This window comes from Labrus mixtus, chromosome 4 (assembly GCF_963584025.1).
Source record: "Labrus mixtus chromosome 4, fLabMix1.1, whole genome shotgun sequence".
Lineage (NCBI taxonomy): Eukaryota > Metazoa > Chordata > Actinopteri > Labriformes > Labridae > Labrus > Labrus mixtus.
The window spans coordinates 11,862,559-11,880,530 of record NC_083615.1 but is presented as its reverse complement, the minus strand read 5'-3'; the positions used below and the strand labels follow the sequence as shown (position 1 = coordinate 11,880,530).

The 17,972-nt window shown below is 39.8% G+C and overlaps 1 protein-coding gene across 1 annotated transcript; it reads right to left on the bottom strand.

The window, feature by feature from the left end:
* Positions 1-8,315: 8,315 nt before the first annotated feature.
* avpr1aa (arginine vasopressin receptor 1Aa) lies at positions 8,316-11,964 on the bottom strand. The gene is made up of 2 exons (XM_061035868.1): positions 10,885-11,964; positions 8,316-10,152 (listed from the first exon to the last, which is right to left on the bottom strand). Exons 1-2 carry the CDS (start codon positions 11,831-11,833, stop codon positions 9,869-9,871), a joined length of 1,233 nt encoding a protein of 410 aa, XP_060891851.1. The 5' UTR covers positions 11,834-11,964; the 3' UTR covers positions 8,316-9,868.
* Positions 11,965-17,972: the final 6,008 nt, after the last annotated feature.

Sequence of the window (17,972 nt, the reverse complement as noted above, 5' to 3'; positions counted from 1 at the left end):
AGTGAACTTGGGAAAAATGCACGTGTGTGTTCTCTGTTTAACCAAACATAAAAACATGTAGCAGTTAAGGATATTTAACTGACCGTATAGTGAAATATAAGACATGCTCACATGTGGCATGTATATTGTCCGTGCAAAGTTTTATACCAAGAGGAGCGAATACAAGGAACCTCTGATAAAGCCGGTTAGCTTTTAGTGCTTTATTTAAATGTGTGTGTCAGTTTGTTGTCCTGATTTCTGACATAATGTTTTTCCAATTTATTGCTAATTCTGTATTGAAAGATACAAAATGCTACCTGCAGACAAGGACTGTGCAATTTTTTTTCCCGCTATTTCATTACTTATTTAAAATGGGGAGAGTGCAGATTAAATAAGTAAAACATGTAAATATGCCAGATTGTAGCCATATGCTAATTTTCATCTGTAGTCCCTTGGCAGATACATTTCTATAATCACAATGACAACCAATAACCTAACAACAAGTAAAGACCAAACAACAACTTAAACTTTACATTGACAGAGACACATTTATACAAGCATAAAAAGTGGCTGTGCGATGCTGTTCAAAACAAAACAAATAATCCCACACGAGTTTTCACAATAAACACATTGCAAACGTCTGAATTTATCCCAATAAATAAGATCAAGTTATTTATGTGAACAAGCAATGCTATCTCACTCAGCATGCACACGTTATACTCATTAGATGGAGGCCTGTTTATAATGGCTGTGATATTACACCATTTGATGCAGTCAGATGAAGCTCAAACTAGCTATCAGCCATCCTCTGATTATTGGTGCCACAATTGTCCTTTGCTCGAGCTGCAATTCCCTGTGGTCTGCATTGTTGTGTTAGCCAGCTGATGTTAGCACACTTTGGTTAACTCATAGATTCATATTGCACATCAGTGGACACATAATGACTGTGATCTAAAGACATTTACGTGACATCCAAGTGTCAGTGTGTTATTCTTCTTTTCTCAAGTCCTTGAGTGAAACAGTTTCAGACACAAGGCCGTCTCGTCCATGTAAACATGATGTAAACACGGCCGACAACATTACAGCTGGCGAGATTCGTGCTTCTCACTCATTAGACAGTCAGGACTCAGAGAGATTTACAGAGGATTTACTTGATTTCTGCTGTATTTAGTGTTAAATGTTGCACATTCTTCATTTAATTAGCTATGCATAGAACTTGGATAAATATACAGACACTTTTGCATGAAACTTGTGAATTGAAGTAGTATTCTTATTTTTCACAAGTGGATACATAGTTTAAAGAGAACTGTGTGTTATGTCTGCCTGAGGGTCATGTTGACACAATCTGTAAATCCACATGAAAGACTTGATGGTTTTGCAATGTCTCAAAAAATAATCTTTATCAGTTGGTCAAAAGGATTTGAAAAACATTGGCATGTCAGATATTGGACAGAAACTCACTATTTCAAAGTTGTTTTCCTTCTTAAAAGAGATGTTCTTCTCGGAAAACATCCTCAATACATTCTGACTCACAGTCACCCACAGCTCCCTGTTCAGAGCCTAACACCGCCTTCAGATGATAAGGCATGATAAAATCACAGAGAAAGAAATTCTAAGAAGTGAACAGTCAGATGCTGGAACATGCAGCATCAAATAACCAGGCGGGGAAGTGATATGAGAAAACACCTCAAGCCTCAAGGCTGTAATAAGCAGAGAGGTCAGTTATTCCCTGACCTGTGGACCCGAGCAGGGAAAACTGTTGTACTGACGCGGACATTGATCATTGTCCGCCAATCTAACCTGCTGCTGGTTTCCAGGCAACAAGTACGCTGTGAAGGCATCACATGGTCGTGGTGTGTGTTTGTGGTGTAGAGGCAGCCAATTACGTTCATTTGACATTCATATAGAATGTATTAACAAAGCATTTCAAGGGATCTTTTGCACTGGCACAAATATGTCGGGTTTGTGTTTTGTGTGTTTGGACTACACAGGCAGGAGTACACAACCTGTCCGTCAGCCTCTCAGCTCACCTCCCCTGCTCTGCCTTTGATTCCCACCTGGTTTGGATGTGCACAGAACGAGTCCATCATCTGTGTGCAGCCTTCGTATGAGGTCGTGCTGTGATCCTGCAGCGCTTCAAAGGACATGTTTGATTAATAAGGTCTGTATATGACCTTTGCTCTTCTTTGAGAAACATAAAAAGGTTTGTATATATATGGATACTGCTGTGTACTGAGCTATAAATTAAAGCCAGGACACAAATCAGTTTGATGGATGAAAAATGGAAAGACAACTCCGATTCCTCTCCAGTCTTTCAACGGGTTGTGTTTTTGGTAATATGTAGTTACAAATTGCTTGTATGCTGACAATGATGTCATTATCTTCTTCTTATATAATTTCTCCTATAGTGACAGAAGAATGTCATCGACCTGAAGGTGGCAAAGAGTGACGGTAATGTTATCCACGTATTTAGATAATTACATATCCAGCTTCTCTGTGACATCAGGCTTTTCACCCCAACTTCCGTTTGAAGCACTCCTAGTGTCAAATAGTTGATTTGAAGCATATGTTGGCCTTAAATATATTGTTGAAGGTAAATATTAAGGGACATCACAGATTACAAACCTGTTTGAAAAGATGAATTCTTCTCTTGTATGTTTCAACATTAAATATATTTTGAATGTATGAACAGTAAAAATGCTCAAATTAAGCATCTCACTGTCCTTAAGTGTTTCATTAATAGCTTTATATCACCTCCACGCAGCATCCACCTGGCGACCTCCTCATGACCTTCATACTCTCATTAGACCTGCTTTCAAACACTTTGCTTTTGAATCACGCAGCAGTTATGTGATCTCCAAGACAAAATGACAAGAAAGGAAGGCTCCAAATGTTAGGGTCAGCTCATGACCTGCACGTTCAGCCCATGCCGAGTGCTGACCTTAAAGAGTCCATATTATGCCGTTTTTGGGGTTCGTATATTTAATCTATGTACCTACTTTTGTACGTTCACAATAGCTAAAGTTCGAAAAAAGTGTCTGTTTTCATGTACTGCTCCTCCTTGCTCCCTCTCCGCTCTGAGTCCGTCAGCTACACTCTGCTGAGCCCCCACTGTTAGACCCCACGTGGGCCAAGTCTGCTGATTCGCTCTGTCGTTATTGGTCAATTGCTCAGCACGCTTCTCGGAAATTTCAACATGAGCTGCAGGTCTTGCCACAATGAGCCAATGGGCTTAGATCAGTGATCTCACACTGACAATGACGCCGCACTGACAAATTTTTATCGAGGGGGGCTAGAACCGAGCGTTGCATGCAGCTAATGCTACAGCTAACAGGAGGAGGTGGGAGAAGCCGCGTTTCCGCGGACTTTGAATTTTTGCACATAGATGTGCCTAAACATGGACAGGACACTTGGAAAACACACTAAAGGGCATATACAGTAAAACCAGAAAAATCATAATATGGGACCTTTAAAATCATGGACACATTAGCATGTAAACAACTGCTGGACTCAAATTTGTGGATATTGAGCTAAAGAAAACCCTTATTGTTTGCTCAACATTAGCTTGAAATACAGATCTTAACAGTTGCTAAATGGGAAAAAAGAAAACATTTTCTTGTAATGTGGTTAACTAAGTGGGCTATAATGAACTTGACTTGCTTGCCTGGTTGTACTAGAATGGAAAGGTTAGCTAACAAAAACAGTCACTTTTTCTTTGTTTCAGCTTCAACTGACACTGACTATTGATTAAATATTGAATTAGAAATGATGATTAGCTGGGCCTACTAGGCAATATGGCCATATAAATAGTATAATATACAGTATTTGAAAATGTATAAAAGGAAACTTTAGTGAGACTGTCAGAATGGGCATGAAGCATGTTTTTTTATTTTTTTTATTTTAACACATAAAGCTGCTGCCATACATCCTGAATTCATACGTAAAGTAATTCCAGGACTTATTTTTATTCACTACTTCATACTTTTACTTTACTTATTTGTATATGGAGAATATTTAGAAAGGATTGTCCATATGTTAATGTTCACTGTTCAGCTGGAGCTGCTTTTGTTCTAATGTTGTTTTTTCCCTTTCACAGAATCTTTGTGGCAGTTTCAGTCTGAAAGGAGAAATCAGAGGGAGGTGCAGGTCCAGGGACCCAGTTTCCCTCAGAGGACAGGTTGTTTATTCAGTTATGAAACTATGACAGATTTTTTTTCACTTCTCTGTTTAAAATGTATCTACCAAAACTCTTTTATGCACTTTATATACATTGGAAATGGCCTTTGCTAAATGTCTTAATGTAAATGTTTGTGCAAGATTTTTGGCCTATTTAACCTTAAAGTGTATTTTCTTTGTTTTTGTCAGAGATTCAATAAAGACAGATGTGGTTTGAGAAGACAGTTTGATGTTTTATTATTTGTCTTAACATTTTAAGTTGCAATTTTAAAGGCACTGTTTATTTATTATTTTAAAACATGGTGTTTTATAACCTGACATGTAAGGAATCATTTATCAAATCACTAGGTTTAGAAAACAAATATATTGTGTCCATTTTGGTAGAAGAAAATTAATCTATAGCTAGGTGTAGTATTTACAATTCACAGTAAAAATCTGCAAATATACCTCTTGTGAAGAATTGTAAATAAACAGTATTAAACAGTTAATCCTTTCAACAGTATTTTCCTGTTAACATTTAAAATCACAGCTTTTTGCTGTATTTACAAAAACGGTAGAAAACTGTAAATTTCAGCAACAGCAATATACCGTTAATTTTACAGTAACTTCCTGGCAACCCTACTGCCAGTTGTTTACTGTTTTTTAACAGGGGGAATTTCTAAGAGTGTAGACAAGGAGGTCATGCCATCTAGATAGATAAATGTCACAGAAAACCAGGACTAGCTACATTAGCAGTTTTTTCTTTCCTTGGGGACTCTTAATTGTGAATAGACGGTCATTTATCTTTGGTCCAAATCTGATTGGGTGGCTGATTTTCTTGCTATTCTTTACATTTGTTTCTCATTCAGCCACCCTCACACTTCCAGGATGCAATAAGTCTTGAACAAAAACATCTGATTGAGTACCAAACCTCATACGCAAGCATGTTTAGACCTGCACGTTTACATGAAATGAATGACCTCAGGGGAGTGATTAAAACAGCACAATAGTCTATAGAAACGTGTGCGATTTTCAAGGCTGTTGGAAGGAGAACAATAGAGCAGGAAGCGAGGGGCTTCATGTAATGGCGGGAGATACACCGAGATTCCCCGTCTCATTTAACTCCTCTGACCAGAGTGCTGAGAGAACTTCCTGTATTAGAAATAGGCTAATTTGTAATTCCTCTAATCTTGGTTCAAGACCCAGGCCAAAAATAGTCCCTTTGTAAACACTTGTGTGAGTGTTTTGAGCTTGTTTTGTTTTTGCTGACTGGTCAATAACAGTGTCTGTAGGTTGAGGAAACAGCAGGGTGTCAGATGGAGGGAAGACAGCTGTGGACACATTTGTCCAAATTGACAGAAAACAGGACTCCTTTTCGTGCCTGGAAAAAAAACATGATGGATGTTGTTTTATTCCCAAGAAAGGCAGCATGGATCTTCTTAGGGTTGGTCCTGACTAATGCAGGATCAAAATGTTTTTCTAGTCCCAAAAAAAATGTCTCAGAGGGAGCCCATTAGCAATCTTGTTTTCAACTCTTATATCTGTTCCTTCAGCATCCTTCCAGCTCCATAGACTGTACAATTGTATACAGTCTATGTTCAGCTCTTACAAAACTGCTTTGAAGGAGTTTATCAAGAAATGACAAACTGATGTTTGAAGTAATTTTTCATGCTGGAGATGCAACAGAGTGAAGTATATGTGAAGTGATTCTTGAGAACAATGACTGCAGATGCATGTTGAGCAACCTTCTCATCTACTTCTTTTTTTATGTTTATTTCATGCTTTTTATACTTTTATTGTGAGACAGCACAGTGGATATAGTCAGAAATCGTTTGGAAGAAAGAGAGAGAGTGGGAAGGACATGCGGGAAAGGAGCCACAGGCCAGATTTGAACCCGGGTCGCCCCCCGATTGATTTACTTCTATGTTTAGATTTTTCTCTTCCCTCCACTCGTTTCAACGAGGAATATGTTGCAGACATGCTGAATGGGTTGTGTGATGCAGAAAGCTCAATCAAATGCATAATCAGAGAAAAAGACAAAAACACACCAGCCCAGACAAAAGCGACAGAACAACGTTGCAGTTCTAGTCATTGCTCATAGCTGTTTTTTTTGTATTTGTATAATTTTTGAAACTGCATCAAATCTTTTGGGCCATTTGTACTTGTCAGCCACCGTACAGACAACTCTCTGACAAATGTATTGGCCTCACTCCATTTGTCTCTCTAGCGGCTCGGTAACCAAGAGGCTGTGCAGTGAAGTGGATCTTGGGAATGATTTCCTTTACTTAGGAATTACTTCCCTCCTGTCATCAAGAAACAAAATACAAACACTGTCGCAGGTTGATATATATTTTAGACAAAACATATTGAAGTGATTCCTTTTTACAACAATCAGAGAATGCAGTGGTACAAAGACCCTCTTCATGGCACTGCTCCAGTTTTTCTTGCTTATTTGAAGCCATATTTTTTTCCATACTCTCTGGAGAAACCCAATCACTGCCTCCTGCAGCCTTTTGCTTGGTCTTCACTGACTGACGACCTGAGCTGGGGATCATATTAGCATGGCCTGCCTTTCAGACGTATGCTCCTTAATGATTGACATGCCTAACGAGATACAGAGCAGGTTCTACATGTGGGATTTGAGACATGCGCATTAGAACTATACAGCAATACTCCTTTCATACCGCCTTAAGTAGAAATCATGGCTGCATAATCCCAGGTGATACCAGCAGGGATTGCCCGATGCTTATTTTATTCCCCTTTTTATCGCCGACCATAACCACCTCTATCCTTTATTGCTGTACTTACCTTTCTCCTCCCGATTTCAGGGACTAATATAATTTCCTGTCGGACTTCCCCTCCCATAAGTCTCTCTGATATGACTGCCAGACTCTTGTTATAAGGTCAGATGGTCAGAGATAAGCTGAGCGGCAGAGGATCAACAGGGATGGGAGGTTTTAGTTACTAGGAAGGAAACCTACAAATATGGTCAGTATTATAGCGTTTAGGGGAATGTGCATGCTCAGAATAAGATGACATGCTGATATAACCTTTTATTCTATTATAAAGTTCGTGTTTAATTTGGATTAGGAAACATCACGGCATTATTGCATTACACATTTAAGATTTCATAAGAGGTGTTAACACATTATTTCAAGAAAAAGGAGAGGACTTCAATAACTCGATTAGACAATAATATCATTAAAAATCGAATGAAATTATATTACGTTCCTGGTGGAGTCTGACAGACAATTAGAGAGTCAGATCATTCATATTATGAAAAACATTTTCTCACTAAACTGGTACCTAATCACACAGATGAGCTTTTATTTGCTGAGATTCTGAGATATTACTTTCATTTGAAGCAACACAGGACAATGGCGGCAAATGTGGCAGGGAAAAATGTCAATGTTACTCTTAATAAATCACATGCCTTGGTGTAACCACTTTTCTTTGGAGCTACTTTCGACCAAAGAAACAAATGTCCTAGTTAAAACAGTCGGCTGTGTGCTCTGCAGATCCTCCAGAGAAACAGAGATGTTGTTTCTGGAAAGACAAGTTCAACAAGTCAAGAAAAAGTTTGGGACATAAGCTTTCCTTCTTATCCAAGGGTTGGAAAAAAAGATCACGACCAATTTCAAAAGGTATGGTGAGCGTGAAGCTACAGCCAGAAGCCCATTATTTTTGCATAAACACACGAGAAGGGGGTCCTATCTTTGTCCTAAAGTAACAGTGTCGACCTAACGGCGCCTAAGAAGCAAAGTCATTGCCTCAAAGCCTAGTTAAAGTCCCAAACATAACCTCCACACAACCCTAAGTGGACATGTTCACACTCTTTATGAACGATGAATGGTATTAAATCAGGTTTATTAGTAAAGTGTTGGGAGGGGGATCTTTTAAAGAGGCAGGTTCGCTGACCCCCTGCCCTGTTTCCAGTTGGATGCCAACGTAAGCTAACCTGCTTCTGTAGCATCATTCTTATTGTGCAGACATAAGAGCGAAAAGATCTTCTTATGCAACTGAGAAAAGTAAGAACATTAATGTGAATAAACATATGTTCCAGAAATGCTGAAATATGAATTTTCAATGCCTTTAGGTGTCTAAAAGTGTCACATTATTCGTTAACGAGGTTGAACTGACCCTTTAATGTAATAATGTTGCAGCCAGAAATACACCGTACAAACAGCTGTATTATGTTTATTTACAGAAACAGGTACATTTACATTCTGTTTACATTTTCTGTTGGAAGTCTTGCGGAGGTGGACAGCTTGTTGACTAGAAGCCTCTTATTAATAGAGTGTCTTTGTTATTCTGTTTCATAATCCTTGATCTTGGCAGCATGTAAGTGCTTGGATTGGCTGGAGATGCTCTATAAGCTCAAAATTGCTCAATCAATCTTAAGCAACAATAACACTGGAGATTGCAGAGGTTGTGTAGCAACTGAATGAAGCCTAAACAGTGAAATGAGCTGTGGCTGCGAAAAACACAACACGGAGCCAGTGTAGCAAACAGTGCATCAACATGTATATTTTTACATATATATTTAGAAGATATTTCCATTATTTTCAATGTTCACAAGCCAGTACAGACAAATAGAATTCATGTTGAACAGATTTACAAATATTACTCCTATTTACACGTATGCCTTTTTATGTACAAATATACAAAACAGTAAGATACAAGTGCCTTCATACAACATGCAATGTGCATGTGGGGTTGTAAAGGTGGTCTGGGAACCATTCTGGTGCTGCGTGCAAAATAATGTGAGGAAAGTTTTTTTTTTTCACGAGTGCAACACAAGCCACACAACAGACCCCCCGCAACGGTGCAGGATGTCGGAGGGAGGACGGAGGAAGGGGGCGGGGGGAGTGTGTTGACGTAGCATGTTTGGAATGTGTAAGCTACCCCCAAGATTTTTGTGAACGCCACAGGGAGGGGGAGGGGGAGGACGGATCCGGAGGTTCATAGGTAGGCCCTTCCAGCTGTGGCTAGCCTCCCTTTTTTCTAACCCTCCTATAATCTTTGTTTGTCTGCTTTTGTGTTTGTGACAAGGTGAACGGTCTTCTTGTTGCAGCATCCACACAAAGGACATGAATGGATAGTAAGAAGGTGGATGCACAAAGTCCTGTATTCATGTGTGTGTGTGTGTGTATGTGTGTGCAGCTGAAAGGGATGCTTTAAAAAAAAAAAAAAAAAAAAAATTATGTCTGGTTCTGACAAAAAAAAAAACGAACAGAAAAAAAAAACACAAATGGAAAGCTAAACACAAAGGATGAGGTGCTGTATCGATTACTTAAAGACTGTCTGGAGGAGTTCTTTTCACCACAACACACCTCCTGCATGGCTGCTGTTTTACATTTACAGGAAAAGGTGTTTAGCGGAGCTGCAGGGAGACACAGAAAGCCTCTGTATTCCTGGAGAGGAGCTTTTTATAAATACAGAGAATCTCAGCAAATCTGTTGCGTCTACTTAAGGCTGTTATATTTTCCAGTATAAGAACAAACATAATGTATTACAAGTAACTTTTGCAATTCCCTGTCCTATCTGATTTTTTTCAAACTAGATCTTGTTTACATGAAAAACTGATAGATTGGCTTGATTATGTTTGGCTTTTAAGAAGCTGTCCGTTTTATCCAAAAGCTAAGATAAGTTAAATCTTATCTGTTAATCTTGATTCCCCTGCAATACATAGTTTATTTCCCACCCCTGTAAACAGAGTTGTCTGGCTGTGTGATCAATCAGCCTGAATGGAGGACTTTGGAGAATTGTCCAGCTCTCTCCAGTTGCCTGTGCTCCCCGTTGGGCTTCTATTGGTCATTTTAGTCAGCAGCGTTGTCCTGCGGAGACTGCTGTCTGAGTCCTCCTTCTTGTAGTCGGGGTTCAGTCTGAGGCAGCAGGAGAGGCAGTGCATAAAATCCTGGAGGAGGTGACCGCTGAAGATCATGTATATCCACGGGTTGCAGCAGCTGTTGAGACTGGCAAGCAGCGCAGACAGAGTCACCGCTGTGTTCTCAGAATCTGGAGAACAGAGAGAGCAAAGAGGAAAAAGGATGATCAATGTGCAAAACATCTGGTGCAGACTAGGCTGCAGAAATGCCTGGCTAATGCAATTAATCTGGTGTTGAAATTCAAAATCTGTCAAGTCTGCAAAGAGTAGAAAATCTGCCATACTGCGGAAGTTCAAAAAGTTAGTTTTCCTTTCTAATCAGATTTGTTTTAAGCCTATTTGGATCAAGTGTTGTTTTCATCATATCACTGAAGTAGTTTTGACTGGTGCACATTTGTAAAAGAAAAAAACGGATTGGCGAGCAGCTTAATCACCCAATTACACGTTATTTTTTTCCTGGTTTAAATTGTTTTGACTTTTTAGAATTTTAAGATTAAAGATCTAAAAAGAAGTCTCCTCAATGATGTTTACATTTTCAATGTAGTGTCGCACTTGACTCTTTCATGCAAACAAAGTGGCACGTAAACTTAATATTCGTTTAAATATACCATTTTAATTTGACTCATTAGTAGTGTCTGTCTTTAATGCATGTAGGCATATTTTGATTATGTATGCCAGATACATTCGTGCGTAATGGCTGTGCGTACTAAGAAAGATTGTTTAGGCACTATGAGTTGTAAAGGAAGGCTGGTTCTACCTCTGCAGTCATTTAAAGTGTTGTTTTATTACTGCATGCCACATCACTAATAAAGCTGTGGGAAATTGAATTAAACTAATAATTGAAACATTCCTTCAGCACTCACCAGCCCACTGGAAGTTTTCATCCCACACAGACCACATCTGAACGGTGAAAAACGGCGCCCAGCAAACAATGTACGCCAGAACTATCACAAAAGTCATTTTAACAGTCCTCAGTTTGGCTCTGGAGATTGTTGTAACGCTGCTGACTGAATTCTTCCCAATTAGGCCGTTCTTAGCAGCGGCCCCACCAGTTGTTTTTCTTTTCTTGTACTTGATATTTTTCCATATGCTGTGGCAGATGAAGCCGTAACACATCATAAGAATAACAACGGGCACGAGGAAGATGCCCACGGTGATCCAGGTGATGTAAGCCTTGGCGCCCCACGGTTCGATAAAGTGCGCCCAGCAGTCGTAGACCTCCGAGCCGTTCTTGATCTCGCTCAGGGAGAAGATGAAATACTGCGGAGTGCTGAGCACCAGGCTGCACATCCACGTGGAGACGATCATGATGTAGGAGCGCTTGGTGGGCTGCTGGAGGGTTTTCAGTGGGTGGCAGATGGCGATGTACCGGTCCAGGGTCATCATCACCATCATGTAGGTGGAAGCAAACATTCCCATCACCTGGAGGTGCTTGACGATCCTGCAGAGAAAGTCCGGACCGTAGAAGCGGTAAGTGATCTCCCAGCAGAGCTGCGGCAGCACCTGGAAGAAGGCGACCACCAGGTCAGCCAGGCTCAGGTGTTTGATGAAGAGGTGCATCCGCGACATCTTCTTCTTGGTGTTGTACATTGCCAGCAGGACACTTACGTTCCCAATCACAGCGACCACAAAGGTGATGCTCAGGACCAGTATCTCGATTTGAGCCACCTCCTCGTTCCGGGCATACGGATCTGATCCGTTCAGGTGGAGGGTGTCGTTTTCTGGCGTCCCCATCATCAAGTCATTGGTGGGACTATAGCCCCGAGACTGGTTCCCTCCGCTCAGGAGCAAGGCATAGTCAGGAGTGTGCATGGCACTGCCCCTCTGTGCGCCCTAGCAGATACAGAGCCAGAGGGGCTGTTGAGTGCCTCCGATCCGTATATGGAGCTACCTGATGCTCATAGAGAAGAACACGCTGCTCTCTGACTTGTGGCTGCTCTCAAGGCTTTTTAAAGCCGAGTCAAGTTTCAGGCGGCGTGTGCGTAAAGGGAATACACTGTAAAAAATGAAACACCTTGAAAACTCATTGGATCTTAATCTAAACACACGTTTTCCTCCTGTGTGTCCTGGAAGCCATGACAGAACTAAGGATCATTTTTAAATCTAGTTGCTGAATATTTATGTACATTTTTGATTGCAAATTAATTTGAGTAAACATACCAAATTAACCCTAACCTTTTTTTTTTTAACTTACAACATTACCAAAAATAAATATATTTAAACACTTAAGAAATAATAAGCAGTGATTTTTCTTCTTCTTTTATATCTTGCTTAAAGTTCACTCTGATGAATAACTGCATTGTTTACAGTGTGCAGCCTCTTTCCCATGGAGTATAGGTACACACCCTCCACATCACCCCTGTACTTCCCACTCACAGTTTTAGCCACATATCTAGAAAGCAGTTCTGTTTACTTAAAAAAAAACACAACTGTCAAAGTCAGAGGGAGTACTTTGAGCAACCCATACACAATAAGCAGCTTAAGGTCAAAGTGTGAAATGCTACAGTTTACACAAAGTGATAGTCACACACTCTACAGTGTTTCTGCAAAGTGAACTAATCATTATAAAAATCCTCTGTATCCTATTACATCGCACATCTCTTGTTGTGATTTTAGCATAATGTGAACTGCAGATTTTTAATGCATTTCTTAACCGGCTTTTAAAATCTGAGTCTCCATTTAATGTAATAGGAATGCATTGACCAACACACTGGAATGTTGTTTGCGTTCCCCTGCAGAACCCGGTGCGATGATGGACCGATTAAATTGTTTGTCTGAATTGGTTTGATCCAAGAACCTAATTTTTGATCAAGTTAAGCTTTTCAAAAGGTAAACTTGAATTTCAAACTGCAAGAGTCTGGTTTTGATAATAGGTTACGAAAGAGGCTATGTGCTGTGTTTTTCCACTAATAGTCAGTTGGTTGTGTTGTTGACTTTAAAATGTTTAGTTTCACTTAAATCCCTGTGTTGTTGTTTTTCTGAAGACCTTTGGAAACTTTTTTTTCCCTCAGTTTGTTTATAACTTCAAATAAAAATGAAATCTGGCCAAATAGTTTTGATGGTGTTTGCACATAAAATGTAGTCACAGCATTGAAACATGCTGTAACAGTTGACCGTCAAAGAAGTATAGCCACAGGGATGTAACTAAATGGTTTGTGAACAACTATTTCGAGTTAGGTATTTTTTTAGATGACACATTTTTATTTGGGTGACCATATTTGGTCGAGAGGGGGAAGCTTGAGGGGGGAAAGGTCTAGCAAATGCTAACACCAGTTTGGTCGGCAATGTGCATCTGTAACTGTAACGGGAATGGGAAAATGGAAATGGAAATATAGGATGCTCACTTTGACCAGAATATTTTATTTTTTTATATCACTCCTTTGGCTTTTCAAGCCTCTTTTGATAAAACAGGACCTTGGATAGAGTCTGAAACATGAATGAGAAACTGGGGAATGACTTGTGGTAAAAAGGTGAGAGTCCAGCCCAGGGCTGATGCTTTAAGGCCAGGCAGGATTATTTATATAGCACCTTTCAGACACCAGGCAATTCAAAGTGCTTTAAGTGGGAAAACCCATGTTCATCGGATGCGTGTAAACAGTTTTGTAACATGTTAAAAAACAGCCTGAACCTTAAAATATGTTTAAGCACAACCAAATGCTCAACAAGGACTTTTTAGGTTGATGTGGTCACATCTAGTCAATTACATGCCATGCCCTTAAATATAACTTTCTTGGCTGTCTATTTTCTCCCAACTGGATCATAATTCACTACATCAATATCTTACTGTATTTAAGGAAGACTTCAAACAAGAGATGTTGACCATACACACCAAAGGGAAATATTTACTGAGGTAATAAATCAGTCAAGAAGTTGCATAATTTTCTCATCTATATACAATCACACTTTTTTGCAGAGGTTAGTGGCCCCCTGCTGGCCAAAATCATAGAGTGCAGGTTCATGTTTCTACATTGCCTGCATGTTTTTGACGCAGTGGCTGTGTACACTGCAGTCTACGGCATAAACACCTTCATTTATTAGAATATAGTGAGAATACATTTAGCTCTGATTTGGTTTTCCGCACTGAAAGACGTATTCCAAACACCTATTACAGTAAATTCTCCAGAAGTCGGAGAACATTTTACAGTGTTTCTGCATTGCTGGTTCAAGGTTTCACGCTGAGCTTGCTGAAAAAACAATTTCAAAGTCAGATTAAAGCAAATACTTCATCAGAAAACAGCCATCATTTTCAAAACACCTTTCATTTCAACGCTTCACCTTGAAATAACCGGCATTCTGAGTTTCCTGCGTGTTTTATCTTCTCTTCTCTTTCTGTTAAAGCTTCCATCCTTCCATCCTCCTCTATTGCACACTTGTCCTGCACTTCTTTAAATAAGTGAGCTGTAACAATGTCAATTGCTTATTACAGTTTCCATAACGAAGGCACATAATTGCCAACCGTCCGAGGGTATCCGGCAGCTCCTCAGCTCCTCTGATCCATGTGCTGATAGTGAGCACAGTTATCTTTATTGTGTTCACTGCAGGCTCTGCTCTCTTTCATTTCCGATGGCCCTTGCAGTGAGTTGTACAAACTGGGGCCTCTTCCAAAAGTTTCCTGTTGGCCGGTTGACCTAGCTTACAGGTTTAATGAAGTTTTCTAATGTTTTCCTATGTTAGTCTCTCCTAATCATCATCAGAACACCAAGCGAGGAACATTTCTGCTGCCCTGGGCGTCTGCTGACCACCTATCCACCTCCCCCTATGGGAGCCTCTGTTACGTGACTGATTTATAACACACTTATACACTCTGGTACAGTCCTGTCTTGTCCTGGGGGAGTTCAAGGACAGTATAGCGGATGTCTCTCTTCACGCCGGACTCAACCGCGTTTCCCCTGATCTCCTGTTTTTGAAGACGTTCTGTGCTGTTATTACAGCTCCAGGCTCAGTTTGTCTCATCAGCGTCAGAACATGAAGACTCAGTTCACCATCCATAACTGAGGACACTTTGTCTGGGCCCAGGAATCATGGGAATGCATCGTGTGATCTCGAGTAGCCAGAGAAGTCGGTCTAAATCATTTACAGGGTGTTTCCCTTAGTTCACATGATAAAGGTTCTGTAGGCGGCTCTCTTTAAGTTGTTTGTTTTATCCTTTGGGATAGAAACACCTTATTAGGGAGTTTCTTCTGATGTAAAACAGAATGTCCTTCTTCCATGACTTAAAATGCCTGTGGAGATTTTCTTAGCTGAATATTTAACTGACTGAAATGAATACTGATGCCTCTGTATGATCTTTAAAAGCAAACAACTGTTACGGTTCGGTGTGTAAAACAAGGGAGGTGGACCCAATTGCAGAATAAACTAATAAAACAATTTATTTAAACAAAAAGGCAAAAACTAAAACTATCTATCAAAACGTCCAAACTGAGAAAATCCAAAAATTGACAAGCACTGAGAAACACTAGGAAACACTGACACTCCAAAATACGACAACTTACAACACTGGCAACTTACAACATACCACATACAACGAACTGACACGGAAGGGAAGAAACACAGAGACTAAATAGACACAGGGTAATCAGACACAGGTGAGACTAACAAGACACAGGTGAGGACAATCAGGGCAATCACACCGGAGGGAAACACACAGAGGAAGGAATGGACACAAGAAACACTGAAAATACAAATCTAAATAATACCAAATCATGACAACAACACCATAAAGAATAAGATCAACTATTTCAATATAGTTCTTTTTTATGTCTGTATACCGCTGCCAAAGGGTAGGTGTTCTACGAAGAAACAGCACCCTGCCAAAAGAGCCTTTTTATTTTACATTTTGGATACCAGAGTCATGCTGAATGAGTCAGAAAACACAACAAACTCATGTGCAGGACAAGATCAGAAAAAGGGGGCGCCAAAATCAACAGTAAAATTAAAGTTCCTCATAGTACCTTATCTTATCAAAAAGCTTTGAAAACAAAAAAAACCTCTACCTCTACTCTACAACCAACTAGTGGATGAATTTGGTTTGTTGCCAACAAAGGTCTCGGAGCTCAACTGCACTGTCGTAAACACAGTGTATTGACATAGCCAGCTCAATTTAAATTTAATTTCAATTCAACTTTATTTGTAAGGGACCATGTGCAATTAAAACATAAATGTAGCCATTTGATGCATTGCACCAGAGTTAGCCTTAGGCTCTGTGACGGACTTGCAGCCTACCATTCCCAAAGCCATCGTATCAGTCAGTACACAGCAGGGCTTACTCGATTCTTTTTAGCCAAAGACTGCTTTGTGAACTAGTGCCGTAATGCCCTACGCACTTCTGCCAAAGTCAAGAGTCTCCCCGTTGAAAGTTATTGTAGATTGACTTTAAAGCTTCTATTTTGACGTGAAAAAGTGACATACTGTATTGTTGTTTTAACTGAACCACAAATAAAGACACTGAATTACTACATTGTGCCGTCCTCCTTAGATCTGTGTTGGCAGAAATAAATGATAACATATTGTTGTACATTAACAAGTCTCTCAATCTTAAGAGGATAGAATGCATCAGAAGGGATCTTTGTGTGTTCAGATGCACACAGAAGATTAATACATTGTTTATGAAGCTGCTATTTGTAATACCTGGCAAGAGAAAAATCTCTGATCTCAACAGACTGTACACGCTTCCCCTTGTTCTGTCTGGCTTATACCATTAAGACTTTACGTTATCTCTGTCACTTCATCTTGCCCCTTATTTGACATAAATTGTTGTGTTATGTAAAGAAAGTCACAGCGCATTCTCTCATTGTTTTTTACAGCATTTATAAAAGCACAAACCTTATTTTGTCTCCCAGACGACTGCAGTCTCTCCCTATGACGATCCCGTCAAACAAAACATTTAATTATCTCTTTATTTTATGGATGAAGTTATGAGAACTAACAGGACCGCCGCAGAGGCCCGGCTGTAATACATTTCTTATGTAAGTCAATATGTAGGTTTGTATGCTCGCCTTTGGCCTCGAGGTCGAAGATAAATCAGTGCTTCAGTAAACACCACATTCAGGTTTCTAATTATGAAAATCCGTACCAAGTACACACAGGGTTATGCAAACTGAACCCTACGTGGAAGAAATAATGAAAACTTAGATGCTTCAGTAGCAAGGCGCTCTCCTCGTCTCTGTGTTTGAATTTGAATAAGTAGAAAGCTTAAACAATTGTTTTCTTTTCTATTCATCTTTTCTTTATTTTTTATACGTACTGGGGTAAAATCAACATCAAATATGCGACTTAACAAGGACACCGATGTATATAAAGAGGCTGTATGAATCCTGCAAACCATAAAGAGGAATGCACAGCTATCCCTGCTTTATAAAGGCCTTATAATCACCACTCAACGAGCCGCAGGAGGCTTTTTAATGAGTTTGAAAAGACAGAAACTAATAACCTATGATTACAACATTGCATTTTAAAAGCATGTGCCATAATTGGGCACACTCAGTCCCAATAAAAAAAATGTTTTATTACGCCCCCTCAAAGCTGATGACAGGGTTATCCTCTACCAACCTCCAAAGAACTGATTTTCGTCACAGTTTGATTGAAGATGTTTTACAATGATTGTGCTTCAGGCCATTCAAGTTCTTACAAATATCTTCACAGAAAAATGAAATAAAAAAATTACCCAAAGGGGGCTATAGAAAAAATTGTTCTGGCTGAAAATAGCCGGCCCTGAAACTAATTGTTCCTGTTTCTAATGACCCGTCATGGTGTTCCAGATCATTTCCTCAGCTGTAGGCGGACTTCAGATCTACACGTATCCACATGTTCTGTGTGCTGATCGGCTCGTGAGCTCTCACGTGGACATTTCAGTTTGATGCTGGCTTCTGTGAGACACTTGGGTCATTAGCTTCACATTTCACTTTACGTTAAATAGCATTTTGGTTGAAGCATAATTAGATAACTCAAAGCC